Here is a 15,388-nt window from a genome sequence, read left to right as displayed (position 1 = left end):
TGGAAGAGCAAGAGTTTTAAAAAGAATATAAAAAACTGGGGCGCTTGGGTGGCTCATTCAGAGCATCCAACTTTCAATTTTGGCTCAGGTCACGATCTCATGGTTCATGAGATGTAGCACGCGCTGTCAGCGTGGAGGCTCCTTGGGATTCTCTCTCTCTGTCCCTCTCTGGCTCACATGTGTGCACTCTCTTAAAATAATAATATAAACATTTAAAAAATTAATAAACATTTAAAAATAAATAAGAATATAAAAGCCAAACAATTCAGCTTAGCAAGGATGTAATAAGTACCTAGCTAGTGCAAGGGTGCTGTGCTAGCTGATGGACCAGAGAGAACTGCCATCACGCAGATTATAACTCAATAAGAAATGAGATGCAAAAATCACTAGAATAGATTTACTATACAGAGAGACTAATGAAGGGCTAAAGGACCACGGAGAATGGAAAGATGACTTCTGGCTGGAGCAGCAACGGGTTCTTCATTCCTCTGTTTATTCAAAAACGTACCGAGTGTACACCATATACCAAGCTGAAAAAAATATTAGTGAAAAAATGGACATAGTCCACCTCCTCAACCCAGTACCTTCCAGTCCAACAGAATGAGCACATTTACTGAGTATTACCCATGAGTCAGGTTCTGAGGCAGCAAAGGACACTGTCCCTAAAGAGCTCACTGTCTGCTGAAGGAGACAGCTATCTGGACATGCACAGTGTGATGAGTAAAATGGCATGCATACAAGTGAAGGGGCACCTGTCTGGAAACGTCATGAGAAAGATGTGGCCACCAAATGACCCGTGAGTTGGGCCCAAGACCTCAGAGGCTCCTCAGTCCTTCCTCCCCTATCCTTGGAATGTGGGTTCCACTTGCCTTTCGTAATCCTAAAGGTTCTCCAAGGACATGGCCTTGAGATGACAATGTGTTGAAAACACCTGAACAGTATATATAACTGAGCCCAGACAGGGACTTTTTATAAACTCTTAAGATCTGGTGGGCAGGTGCAGGGATCCAGGCATCTTGCTGCTCAAAACAAGCCTCCTAGGTAAGGTCCCTATTAAAATTGCCACCTACTGGGGCGCCTGGGCGGCTCAGTCGGTTAAGCGTCTGACTTCGGCTCAGGTCATGATCTCATGTTTCGTGGGTTTGAGCCCTGCGTCAGGCTCTGTGCTGACAGACAGCTCAGAGCCTGGAGCCTGTTTCAGATTCTGTGTCTCCCTCTCTCTGACCCTCCCCTACTCACGCTCGTGCGTGCGCTCTCTCTCAGAAATAAATAAAACATTAAAAATTAAAAAAAAACAACAACTGCCACCTACCAACCTTGAGTGGTCTGCCTCCTTCAGTCTCTCCCTGCCCTGAGTACAAGGGCCACTTTCAGATTATACCAGGAAAGTTCTCCAGAGGTTTGAAAACCAACAGCAACTATGTGGGGCCTGGACAAATGCACAAGGTTAGACATGGTAACAGGGGAACATTTCCCATGAGAAGATAGCAAAAATTAAGGCGTGGAGACTAACAAATTTTGACTGAGTTGTACAAGAACACGTGTGATGGGCGAGGACAGGCTGGGGAAGAAGCCCGGAGCCAGATTTTAAATAAAAGCTTTGAATAACATTTAAAAGCTTGGGCTTCACACTGTAGGTAACAGAAAGTCCCCTTGAGATTTGTGGGCAAATAAGTATTATCATCAGACTTGTGATTCAGGAAGATTCCTTTACAGCAAAGACTGGGGTGAACAAGAGACCATTTGGGAGGTTACCGCAGCTGTCCAGCGGAGATAATTAAGGCCTTAAGCAGGACAGCAGATATGAAAGTGAAAGAGGAAAGACATATATGAGACATTATGGAGCCGGAATCAGCAAGAATTGGCAACTGCCTGGATGTACAGAGAATGAAGAAGTGAAAGAGACATACCTCAGTGTTGAGAAATGCAGTGTCACCAGTACAGAGACAAAAAGGGAGAAGAATTAATAGGTTTTAGAGGTATTGAATACTTCTTTGAATATTTTCAAAACAGGTTTACAATAGGTTGAACATTTTGGATGCTGGTAGTACAGTTAGGTGGAAGTATCTGATAGTTGGAAGTCTGGACCTGGCGTTCAGGAAGGAGGTTCAAACTCAAGAGATGCCTATTTGGGAGAAATCCACAGGACCGTACCAGGTGAAGCTAAGGGAAGAGAAAATTTACGCAAGGGGAAACTATATGGTGAAAATAAAGTTCCGCCGCGCCCTGAATTCAGAGTTATGGTGGAGGAGAGCTATGAGGAACAGGAAGAAGCAAATGGCCAAGCATCATACCACTGTCTTTAATTGGAGATCCTGCTGCTGTCTGTCAGTTTTTTACAGGAGATCTACATGGCAGTGGCTTTTAAAACATGTTGTAAATGGAATCTAGTTTTCCGGGGAAAGAGGAGGATGAGCTCCCAGAGGAAGGGCTAAAGGGCTGGAGAAGCTAAGAAAAGTTTTCAGGTAGGAGGTGGACAAGAATAGTGCCACATGCTGAGGGAGAAGATGGATTAAAAATAGGTGACTGAGGTTGAAAATTCAAGGTCATTAGCAATCTCTGAGAGAGGGCTGGACAAAATGGTAAGAGATAAGGTGAGACTGGAAAAGTAAGTGTGGAGGGCAAGGGGTCAGGGCACTAGGAGAGCAAGGACATGTTATTAAAAAAAGTTTTTTTAATGTTTATTTATTTTTGAGAGAGGAAGAGAGAGACAGAGTGTGATCTGGGGAGGGGCAGAGAGAAGGAGACACAGAATCCAAAGCAGGCTCGAGGCTCTGAGCTGTCAGCACAGAGCTCGACATGGGGCTCGAACTCACGAACTACGAGATCATGACCTGAGCTGAAGTAGGATGCTTAACCGACTGAGCCACCCAAGTGCCTCCAGGGCATGTTATTTTAATACAAAACTGGCAGTACAGGGAGGACAAGAGCTTGTGTGGGTTGGGGGTGGGAGGGTGAAAGGAAGGTTATTAGAAGAACAAGAGACTATAGAGTAGGCAAGGAACTAAGGAAAACTGAGGCTGAAAGCCTTGAGAGACACAGAGGAGCTAGGGAATAGTAAGATCAGCTGGAGCTAGGTCCTACCGTGGAAGGCACAGGGATCCAGGAGGAGAATTAGTCTCAATACTAAAATGACTCCATTTTACAGAAAAGGAAATCAAGGCACAAGGAGGTTAAGTAACTTGTCCAAGGTCTTACTGACTCAAGAATTCCTGCTTTTTCCATTTATCCCTTCCTAGAAATGGGAAAGAGTAATGTGCATAACACAAAGAAGTACAACTTTTTCTACCCAGAAAGAATACAGAACCGAAGGGGCTAGACTTGGAAAACAACCACCCAATCAGAACCCTAGTGTACAGCAGTTCGAACACGTCCGGGCACGCTACGGAGGCAGGGGGAGAGTTCCCAGTGCCCGATGTCCAACCTTGTGATAAATTGGTGCCATCTGCCTCCGTTCTGGAGAACGCGCCTCATCATTTCAGAAATTTCTCTCTCTGCCCATCTCCCCTTCAAACTGGAAATTTTGAAACTAAGATTCCCTCAAGGTCCACTGTGGCAGCTGCTGAAGCAGAAGAAATGATAAGAGAATTCCCTGATACAGAATGACTGGGAGGAATGAGTAGCCCGTGGAAACAATCCACACCATGGCATATACCCTTCTCTAGAAGTGCTCTAGAAAAGTGTCGGGGCAAGGAGCAAAAAATGAAAGAAATGGAATGGTTTTCCTTTCCACTCTCCATCTTCATGAAAAATGTGAGAAGTAGAGAGTGTCTCCTCCCTCCTATGTATCTGTCAGCACATTTCCAGGAGGCCTGGCCACATCCCGGGCACCGGCTGGCTGGGGAACAGAGACTGACACAGCACATTCGTTCGCCCTGGAGCCCTCGCCTGGGTGGTCTGCTGTTATTCCTTTGATTAAACTCCCAGGCTGGAGGAGCTGGAGCTGCTCCTAATGATAGCTGGTCCTGAAATCTCACACTCGCCCGCACAGAGAGGGCCAGTGCTCCCTCTGAGTCGCAGCCTCCCACTCCTCTCCACAGAGCCGGGCTCCTTCACCACATTCTTCTGCTCATGAACAGCCCAGCCATAACCACAAAGGGCAAAGTCTGCGCAGGGTGCTGCGGGGCTACCACACGCCTCTCCCAGCACCAAGTGAGGCAGAGAAAGGGAGCAAGGAGCTCCCCTCCAGCACCGTCGGCTCCCACAGCGCTCCCCCCTCCCACAGGTGAAAGACGCTCCCAGAAAACCCTGCCTTTAGGGGTGTACGCACTGACTTCTAGAGAATCCCACCCCCCACAGATCATCAGCCTCTCGCGTGTCAAGGGAAAGAACTAAATCTGACCTGTTCTCTCTCTGATGTGTAAGGTACTTGCTGAACAATCATACACTAAGAACACGTGTCTTGCTCCAACATATTTAAAACGTGCACGTGCCGGCAAACATTTCTGAAGTGGCTACGGTGGCCACTTTGTGTGGCAAGGAAAGTCTGAGGGTCTCATGTATTCTAGGCTGTGAATAAAGTTAAATAATAACAAGAGGTAGGGAACACTATTACAAGCTAATAAATAAGGTTCTGTTTTTAGCCACACAAACCCGTAAGAATTTAGCCTCCAATGTAAATTCTGGGTGCTTCCAGAGTTTTATGATCAAATTCCGGGGTTGTCAAAGTACTTTGCTTCTTTACTTTCAGCTGGCTCACATTTCCTCAGCGTCTTCACCGGTGAGCAGGGAGGAAAAGGGGTGATGCTGCCTCACCCTCCACCCTGCCCTCCTCCGGCTACCTGAGTGACCCAGCGAAAAGGCAACGCCGCCTGGCTCTCTGTGGCCCGTCATCTCTGCGGTCAGGAGAAGTTCCCTCATGGAGAAAGCTCTCCGTTAAATCAGCCCTCGTCTTCTCTTCCAGTTTCCATCCTAGCTGCTCTCTGCTGATTCCCTATCTTCCAACACCACTACCCAGCTGGCTGTTATACAGATATACACACACATGTATACATACATATACATATGTACATACATACACATTGCTTGCAATGCTAGCTTTTGTTCTGACACCTGTCCTTACCCTTCCTCTCCCACACACGTGCCCACGTTAAGATTCAGTTTCAACATAATCTCTTCCAAGAAGGCTGCTCTGGCCCTGTCACTCCCACACACAGGCTAGGGTAGCCATTATCTTCTGGATCTGTCGTTACTCCCTAGAAACAGCTCTGGTGTGGCTATTCCACACGGGTACTCTCATGTGTTTGTGGGGCTGTCACCCTTACCAGATAGTGAGTTATTTTATGCCAAGGACTATGTCTTATATCATCCCTGCGGCTCAGTACCAAAGTCTGGAACATTCCTAAGAGCTTAATAAAATGTTTTTGAATGAATAAATTAAAAAACCACATTTGAATTAAAAGTTTTGTGAAGAATGCCACTAAAAGCTGTAAGGGACTAAACAGGTGAAATTACAGACAAAATAAAATGATTTTTCAAAAATGGGTCCAAGGATTTCCATTTTTTATACTCATTTTCCAAAACACAAACAATTTAACATTGGTGTTCCTTATTTAGCAGTAGGTCTCTTAACACCTTACCCAGAGGAACGATGTAAAGATACATCAGTTTATGGGCTATAATGAAAGTGATACTCGGAGGAAAATTCACAGCTTTCAATATAGTGACCAACAAGAGTGAATAAAAATAAGTACCCAACTCAAGAAGTTGGGAGGAAATAAAGCAAGAAAAAGCAGAAGAAAGAACATTAGTAAAGACAAAACAAAACAGTCAATTAGAAAACAATAAGAATAAATATATCCATAATTATCTTAACAAAAAAGGGAAGCAGGGGAAGAAAACATCAATCCTATTGGATAAAAAAAGAAAGAAAAAGGAAAAAAAGAAAAACCCCCACAAACACAAAATAGGAACTGGAAATAATCACAGGTAAAAAGCACTTGAGTGATTACTAAACATGAAGATTTCATGGTCCAAAGTGAGAGAGAAGGACAGAGTTGCCCTCACTTTGGGTCTACCTCCCCGCCCCCCAGTAAACACAAGGGCCAGAGCCCATATGAAGCCACTGTAACAAGTTATTATTTACTAGAAGAAGAATAAAAAAATTTCCAAATTCAAAATTAAGGAATTGCTTTCTCTGAGGGGAAAGAGCCAGATAACACACAATTGAGCTTTTCAATAACAAAGTTCATTTTGGTAATAATGTATCTTATCCAAACACTGAACTTTTTGAAATCAAATTAAAAATTACTTATTACTGAAAGACTTTTATGGCTGAAATATCAGTATTTCCCACATATATGGCATTTAGACTTTACAAAGAGGTTTTTGCATACTATCCTCGGGACCCTTTTGCATTTTCCCCAACAAATAAAGACCCTGAGGTTGACAGAAGCTGAGTGAACTCTTGGAGAGCACACAGCTAGTCAGGAGTAGAAGACAGATCCTCAGATGGCTAGTCCAGCTTGTTTTCCACCACCCCACCCTGCTTATTACAAACTACAGCCCCTCCCTCAGTACTGTACCAAGCACCAACTACCCTCTCACCAGACTTTAAGACTGACATCTAATGGCAAGTTCAGATCCCTACGAATAGGAGTCTGATGGACTTTTAATTCACTGGCAGTGAAGTTCTCCTTAGATAAGAAAGATGGACTGAAGGAAACAATTTTCCAATTAGGATACAATCACCCCAGAGTTCACACAGGATCCGAATCTTGCCATTTTGCAAGCTTTGTAGCTTCCCAGATGACAGAAGTTGAAAATATGTAAACACTAATATTGGCCATGTTTGTTACTGTGACTGCAAAGAAAATTTCCTAATGCCTTGATGCTTCTAGCTGCTCATTTATAAACTGGAAACATACACTCTTGTCAATGACCCAGTGAAAAACATGGAGCAGATCCCTGGCCCTCTCCCTTCCTCACAGCCACTTCACATTTCAAGGTTCCTTCCCATTTGACCAGGGTCATGACATCCTGGCCCCTCTTCCCAACGCTCCATCACTAAAATCTAACTTGCCAAACCCTGTCAAGTCTCCAAACTGTGCTTGTAGGATCCTTTGCTTCCTATTGAAATCAGTCCTCCTCATCTAATCCCTTCAAACTATTAGGGATTTGAACAAGAAAATTCATCACACCCTCACACACTGGGATGAGGCTGAAGAAAAGCTCAAGCTGACCTTTAATTCTGGTTCTAAATTTTATACAGAGAAACAGGGCACCACCAGGGAGCAGTGTGTTGCCTACTTTTAACATGTGGTGGAAAAAATTTCCAGCTTCACTTTTTTCTAGACTTGATTATCATTACAGAGTTGCCGCTAATTAAGACTGATACAACAGAGATATAGCAAAATATTTACCGTGGGGTTGAACTATAATAATTCCTTTGGAGGACTTTGATGCCATTTTGCATTAAGGAAAGGGAGAAGATGTGGCTTTCACTTCTGGTTAGGTACCATTCGGATAATCAGCAAGGAGGGCAAAAACAATCCCAAAGTTCCTGTGAAAGTTTCATCTAACTTCATTGTGTTATAAGCTTATTATCAATATATAGCTTAAGGTCAAAATTCTGGTATCTGCTTCTATCTATTAAGCTTTCTGAATGACCATGATTCTATCACTTATTCCAGCCTTAGTTTCCCCCATCTGTAAAATGGGGAGAATGAATATGTGTTGACTAAATGTGCACTGGGATCCTTTATTAATCAGTGCCCATAACACGTCCCGAGATCATGAATGAAAAGTGGTACTGTTAAAAAGAAGAAGAAGAAGAAGGAGAAGAAGGAGGAGGAGGAGGAGGAGGAGGAGAAGAAAGTAAAAGATATTGTTACGGCATTCTGGTAAAAAGATTTCTAAGACTAGAACTCACTGAAAAATTATACCAAAGAGAGAGTTATTTGTAAGGATCCGTTAAAAGTATATTTGACAGCTGAACATTCAAGTCTGCTTATCCATGAAACGAGGACATGAGAGCTAGTGGTAGACCTAGCTGGGGAATACCTGTAACAGAAGCTTATTTTCTTTAAAGATGAAGGGAACACTTTCACTCTTCAGCTCACACCAACTCACACTCCTTCAACAAGCATCAGCATATGGAGGATGAGCAAAGACAGGGAAGGCCCGAGCGCCCCGTGGTTAATACTGTCCTCGGAACAGAAGAGCTCCTGGGTCCTCGAGCTGTCCCTACCTGCTGGGTGAGGAGGCTGATGTGGGTGGCTGGGGAATACTGCCTGGCTGCCTGCTTCTCAGCCAGCCGCTGGAGCTCGGCCGTAACCATACTTGGGTTGTACCGTTTGCTGGACGGAGAGCCATCTTCCCCCTCTTTGTGTGTTTTAGCCACTCCCAAATGCAGCTTGTTTGGATGGCACGAACCTGCTAAAAAAAAAAGAGAAAAGTTTTCACCCACTTGGGACAAAAGCCCTGAAAAACTTAGGGTGATGACAATGAAATGTCAGCCAACAGATACTTGACTGAATCCCGGGGATCTTGACAACTTAAAGAGCAATAAACTCTCTTCGAATGCTCCCACCAATAAAAGTAAATCCTTACCATGCCCGAGAAAGTCTTCCTACTGCCAAGTTGTTACAAGCATTTATTAATGTGTTTTTGTTTATTATGAAAGCTTCACACACACAAGGTTGCATCATGGGCAGTGGGGAACAACCACTCCTAGAATTTACTGATCTTAATGAATAAACGATGTAGTTTTAAGACTTATTATAATTCTTATTTTTCTTGTTTTGTGACTCTTCTTGTCGGTTTATAACATCTACTATCAAATTAGCCACAATCCTTCTTACCAAGCTCAAAAAGGAAAACAGAAAAAAGCTAAACAGTGTATTTAGATAAAAACAGCAATACTCTTGGGGCACCTGGGTGGCTTAGTCGGTTAAGCATCTGACTTCGGCTCAGGTCATGATCTCACGGTTCGTGAGTTTGAGCCCTGTGTCAGGCTCCATGCTGACAGCTCAGAGCCTGGAGCCTGCTTCAGATTCTGTGTCTCCCTCTCTTTCTGGCCCTCCCTCACTCATGCTCTGTCTTTCTCTCTCAAAAATAAAACATCAAAAATTTTTTTTAAAAATCCAACAATACTCTTATATTTTCAAATGACTCATTTTCCTTTCAGATTTCAATGCTCTTCTTCCAACGGAAAATATCAGAGTCCTATTATTTGGGGGCAGTAAAATTCTGGCAAAAAGAAATTATTTAATAGAAAATCAAGGTTCATATTTTTTCTATGATGGAAGTCACACATTTCACTGAAAACAATGTTAAACCTAGGAAAGTAGAAACATTCTAATGTGTTTCCTTTCTGTCCTTACAGAACCGTGACCACTCGGTAATATACAACCTGGGGACACGGCTTTAAAAAAATCTGTAACTTTTTTGTGTTGACTTTATTGTGCGATACATAGAAAATATTATATACAACAGATGTGCTAAGCTATAGAGAATATTACAATGAATGCCTGTGAACTTGCTACCCAACTCAAAAGCCACATTACCAATTAATGTGCAACAACTCTGTCTTTCTCTTGGGACTTACCTTATCTCCCTTTATCATTCATTCCCCTCTTTTTTGGCCATACTTTTATGTATTTGTGGGTTTGTCAATGCATATTTAAAGTACTAGATAATTTTGCTTGGTTTTGTGCTCTACAAAAGTGGTATCTTACTGTAACTGTGCCCTGGGATTTGCTCTTGTCGTTCAACACCATACTGTCAAAGTTCATCTTTGCTAAGCGTAGCTAAAACTCATTAATTTATCCGCTGCTTGGTAATCCATTTTGCAACTATACTACAACTTCTTTTTCTATTTCCCATTAATGGGTATTTTGGTTAACTCAAGCTTATTGCTATTATAATGAGTGCAGCTGTGATCGCTCTTGAATACACTTCCTGGTGCGTGTAGGAATCTCTTACATAAATATGCCTACGAATGGGATTGTTGAATCAAATTTATGTGATAATACCAAAGTGGCATGTTTTACACTCCCACAAGAAAAATATGAGAGTTCCTGTTGGTCCACACCCCCTCCAACACTTAGTATTGTCAAATATCTTAATTCTTCCCACTTCTAAGGGGGTGAAAATCTCATTATAGTCTCCATTTACATTCACTGATTAAGATGCCAAAGATGGTATCTTTTCTGATACCACTGATCATTTTTCTATTGGTTTCTCTATTTCTTACTGATTTATGAGAGTTTTGCTTATGTTTTCACTTGCTTCATACCATACGACCTTAAAGATGGTCTCCTTTATTTTGTCCTAGAAGTTTTAAGTTTTGCATCTGAAATTGGTATGAGTCAGTGATCTAACTGCATTTTTGTCCTTTGTTATTAATCAATTATCCCAGCACCACATATTGAGAAACCTCCTCCTTTCCCCTATGTACAATGCCATCATGGTCATGTATCAAAGTTCCATCTATCTGTGTGATTGTCTCTAACTTCCTATTCTGTTCCGTTAGTCCATTTGTCTATACCTTTGCCAATACTACACTGTCTTAATTATCATATCTCTATATAAGTCACAATAACGTGTTCTTCCACCTTATTTTTCTTCTGTCGTAGGTTCTTTCTATTCTTGCCATTTAGAATGCGTTTGTCAAGTGTAACAACAGACCTGTTGAAGTTCTGGTTGGAACTGTATTGAATCTAGGAATCAACCTGATGAGAACGGAAACATTTATGACACTGACTCTTTTCATCCATGCACATAGTCTTTTTAATCTATTTTATTTAGGTTCTCTCTAATGTCTCACAAAAAGCCTTATGATATTTCCTTTCTTTCTGAAATTTATCCCTAAATTTTATTCCTAAATTTATTGTTTTCTTGGTAGTGACTGTTACACAACAATGTGAATGTACTTAATGCCACTGAACCATACACTTAAAAATAGTTAAAATGGGGGATGCCTACATGGCTCAGTTAGTTAAGCGTCTGCTTTTGGCTCAGGTCATGAAATCCTGGTTCATGAGTTTGAGGCCCATGTCAGGCTCTGTGCTGATAGCTCAGAGCCTGGAGCCTGCTTTGGATTCTGTGTCTCCTCTCTCTCTGCCCCTTCCCCACTCATACTGTGTCTGTCTCTCTCTTGGTCTCAAAAATAAATAAACATTAAAAATGTATTAAAAATAGTTAAAATGGTAAGTTATATATACATTTAGCCACAATACAAAAAGATTGCTTTCCAAAAAATTTTTAGTTTAGAGAGTGGGAGGAGGTAGAGGGGCAAAGGGGGGAGCATCTTAATCAGGCTCCACACTCAGTGCAAGAGCCCAATGTGGGGCTCGATCCCATGACCCTGGGATCATGACCTGAGCTGAAATCAAGAGTCAGAGGATCAACCAATTGAGCCACCCAGGCGTCCTCCAAAAAGTTGCTTTCTAGCTCTTTGTTGTCAATATACAGATGAAGCTACTGATTTTTAATACTGATCTTACAGCCATCTATACTGCTAAAATAATTACTTCTGAAATGTATCTGTTGATTATTTCCAGTTTCCTATGTAGACAATATATTATCTGCAAATAAACAACTTTATTTCCTCCTTTTTGATCCTTATGTTTTTAATTTCTTTTCCTTATCTTACTATGCTGGTTCTGGTAAAACATTAAATAGAAGCAGTATGTTTTTTTACATGTTTTTAAAAAATAGCAGTATTAGTGGGCATCCTTTATGGTTCTTAACATTAAAAAGAATTCTTTCAACATTTCTCCATTTACACTGATACTTTTAAAGAGCGCACACGTGAGTGGAGAAGAGAGGCAGAGGGAGAAAGAGAATCCCAAGCAGGCTCCATGCTCAGTGGAAAGCCTGATATGGGGCTTGATCCCACAACCCTGGGATCATGACCCTCACTGAAACTAAGAGTCAGATGCTCAACCGACTGAGCCACCCATGCGCCCCTACACTGATACCTCTTGTAGGGGTGTTGGCAGATAGCCTTTATCAGCTCAAGAGAGCTTACTTCTCTTCCTAGTATGCTGTTTTATCACAAATGGGTGAAGAATTTTATCAAACTCTTTTTCTGCATCTACTAAGATGAATATGGTTCTTCTCCTTAAATCTGTTGATGCAAATGTCATTTATAGATTTTCTAATGCTAAACCCCTCCTGCTGTTCCTTGGATAAACTCGTTCATGGTGTCCTTTCTCTTTCACAGGATTTGCTTGATTTGGCTAGCTTATATTTTGATTAGAATTTTTGCATGTATGTTCATAAACGAAACTGGTCTACAATTTCCCTCTCTACTACTGTCCTCAACTGGTTTTGTTATTAAGATTAAACTGGGCATACAGAATGAATTGAGAATTATTGTTTCTTTTCTCATTCTCAAGAAGAGTTCAAGACTGGAATTATCTGCCTCTTGAAAGATTATTAGAATTTATTTATGAAATTATCTGGGTCTCAAATTTTCTTGGTGATATTTTTAACTATTGTTTCAATGATCTTAATACTTACAGGACCGTTGAGGCTTTCTTCATCTTTTTATTTAAAAATTTTTTTTTATAGTTTATTTTTGAGAGAGAGACAGACAGAGCATGAGTGGGGGAGGGGCCGAGAGAGAGAGAGAGAGAGAGAGAGACATAGAATCTGAAACAGGCTCCAGGCTCTGAGCTGTCAGCACAGAGCATGATGTGGGGCTTGAACCCACAAATGGTGAGATCGTGACCTGAGCTGAAGTCAGCCGCTTGACCGACTGAGCCACCCAGGTGCCCCAAGGCTTTCTTCATCTTTTAAGTCAATTTTACATAAGTTATATTTTTGTGTTTGTCCATTTTGTAAGTTTTCAATTTTATTGGAATAAAGCAGTATTCTTTTTGTCACCAATGCAATGTATGTACATTCGTCATTTTTCCATTCCTTCTATTATTTATCCATGTCTTCTTTCTTTTCTTTCAGTTTCACCAGAGGTCTGTCCATCTTATTAGGGTTTTCAAAGAACTTTTGGCCTCGATATTCTCTGCTATGCTTTATTTCCGAATTCTGTGATTTTTGTCCTTATCTTTATTATTTTTCTTCATTTAGATTTATGATGTTCTTTTATAATGTCTAAAATTAAATATTGAGCACATTAATTTTCAGCCTTTCTTCTTTCATATATAAGTTTTAAGGCCAATAAATTTCCCTCCAAATACAGCCTTTTATTGCTCTCTACACACTTGGACACACAATTTTCTCATTATCATTCAGTTCTACTACTTTTACATTTACCTCTACTATGATATCTTCTTTGACACTTTTCATTTTTTAAGTTTTTATTTAAACTCCAGTTAGTTAACATACAGTGTAATATTAGTTTCAGGTGTACAACATAGTGGTTCAACACTTCTATGTGACACCTGGTCTCTGACTCTTAAATTTGAGGATTTGTCATTTTTTGTATCTTTTTGTTATTGCCATTCAATTTAATTACAGTGTAGACAGAGATTGTGGCCCTATGATAGCAATTCTGTAAATTGTGTCTTATTTTATAAAAGTTGTCTTATTTTATAATGTAGGACATGACTGGCTTTATGAATACATTATGTGTTCTTTGGAAGGTGTTTTCTCTAATTATTGGGTACACAGTTCCTATGTATGATCAACTGATAAAATTTATCAACCTGTTAGAATGCTCTTTATTGTTGCTGATTTTAAAAAATCTGTTTAGTCCATCTGCAACTGATAGAAGTTCATGGAAATCTCCCACTAAGACAAGGAGATCTGTAGATTCCTCAGGTACCAATCTTTGTTTTATATATTTGGAGGTTATTTTATTAAGTGCACGTAGAACTGTTTTGCCTTTCAGATGAACTAAATAAATCTTTACCTTTTGTCTTATGTAATTCCTCTCTGTATCTATAAGAAATTTTTATATCTTTTTTAAAAATGCTTATTTTGATGGGCACCTGGGTGGCTCAGATGGTTAAGCGACTGACTTCAGCTCAGGTCATGATCTCACATTTTGTGTAAGTACAAGCCACACCTCAGTCTCTATACCGACAGCTCAGAGCCGGAGGCCTGCTTCGGGTTCTGTGTCTCCCTCTTTCTTTGCCCCTCCCCTGCTCGTGCACTGTCTCTTCTCTCTGAAAAATAAATAAATGTTTAAAAAATAGAATAAAATGTTTATTTTGGGAGAGAGACAGAGAGAGGGGAGAGCGAGAATCCCAAGCAGGCTCCGTGCTATCAGCACAGAGGCTGTCGCAGAGCTCAGACTCACAAACCATGAGATCATGACTTGAGCTGAAATCAAGAGTCAGATGCTTAACCGACTGAGCCACCCAGGTGCCCCAAGAAAATTTTATATCTTAAAGTCTATTTTAGCATATATAATATAGCTACACTACGTTTCTTCTGGTTGGTATTTACATGGCATTTCGTTCTTCATCCTTTTACTTTCAACTGCTCTATATTCTTATCTTTAAGTGTATCCTTTCTGGTAAACAAAATACATAATTCTGGTAAACAGACTATATGAACTTCTAACAAGTTCAACCCAGTTATATTTATTTGATTCTTGACATATCCGGACTTGGTTTACCATCTTTTAAGTTTCATTTCTCTTGCTTTTTCTAAGCTTCTTGCTCAATCCATTTTTCTTCTTCCCATAGGTTTAGAATATCCATATTTTTACTCTTTTAGTGGTGACCTTTGAAATTTCATACTGTATATTTATCTTTAAAAAGTCTAAAGTTAAATAATATCTTAATCTCACTCCCAAACTATTCAATAACCACAGAAAAATTTAACTCAAATCATTTCCAGGCTGTTATTGTCATTTACTATATTGTTGTCTACTACTACTTTAAGCCATTCAGAATGTTCTCTGACCACTGTGGAAATAAGCTTAAAGCCAATTACAAGAAGTAGAGAATGCCAACTATCTGAAAATTAAACAATATACTTATAAACAATCCATGAGTCAAAGTATAAATCACAACAGAAATCAAAAAATATTTTTGAACTGACTAGCTCCTTCTGTTCCCTCTCTCTCTCTGGGAAAAGTGTAAAAAAGGAAGGTTGGGGGTTTTTTTTTTTTGTTTTTTGTTTTTTGTTTTTTTAAGTTTTGATAATACAGGGTATTGGAGACACTAATTTTGCTGAATTTCTCTCAAGTGGGAGAAAACAGTTCAAATCAGAACATCATCATTATTATTACTGATTTTAGAAGATTAGATCACAAGAATAGCCACTCAGAATTAGTACAGACACACATACATGCACATATTCATAAATATGACTTATTAAAGTAGACATTTAATATCTCTGATTCAAGCTGCATATTATAATATCCATCTCATTTGAAATCAGATACTAATTAAGAAATATAAATTGACTACTTACAAAACATAGCTTAGCTGTAACTTATATTAACACGGATTATTACTGAAGTGTTTAA

General features: G+C 40.3%; 1 protein-coding gene across 8 annotated transcripts in view; it reads right to left on the bottom strand.

Annotated features, from left to right (window-relative positions):
• TTLL5 (tubulin tyrosine ligase like 5) overlaps positions 1-15,388 on the bottom strand; it is a 286,366-nt gene that overhangs the window by 154,556 nt on the left and 116,422 nt on the right. For 5 of the 8 annotated variants that reach the window (XM_039232207.1, XM_039232212.1, XM_039232213.1 and 2 more), the window contains one exon: positions 8,189-8,376. In XM_039232207.1, the coding sequence (XP_039088138.1) occupies positions 8,189-8,376 (188 nt within the window). The remainder of the gene's footprint in view (positions 1-8,188; positions 8,377-15,388) is intronic. The other 3 variants (XM_039232208.1, XM_039232214.1, XM_039232211.1) reach the window with 1 other exon arrangement.

The sequence above is a fragment of the Hyaena hyaena genome, unplaced genomic scaffold, assembly GCF_003009895.1.
Source record: "Hyaena hyaena isolate Hyena2069 unplaced genomic scaffold, ASM300989v1 scaffold_65, whole genome shotgun sequence".
NCBI lineage: Eukaryota > Metazoa > Chordata > Mammalia > Carnivora > Hyaenidae > Hyaena > Hyaena hyaena.
Note: the sequence above shows the minus strand (reverse complement) of the source record. Positions and strands in the feature narration are given on the sequence as shown.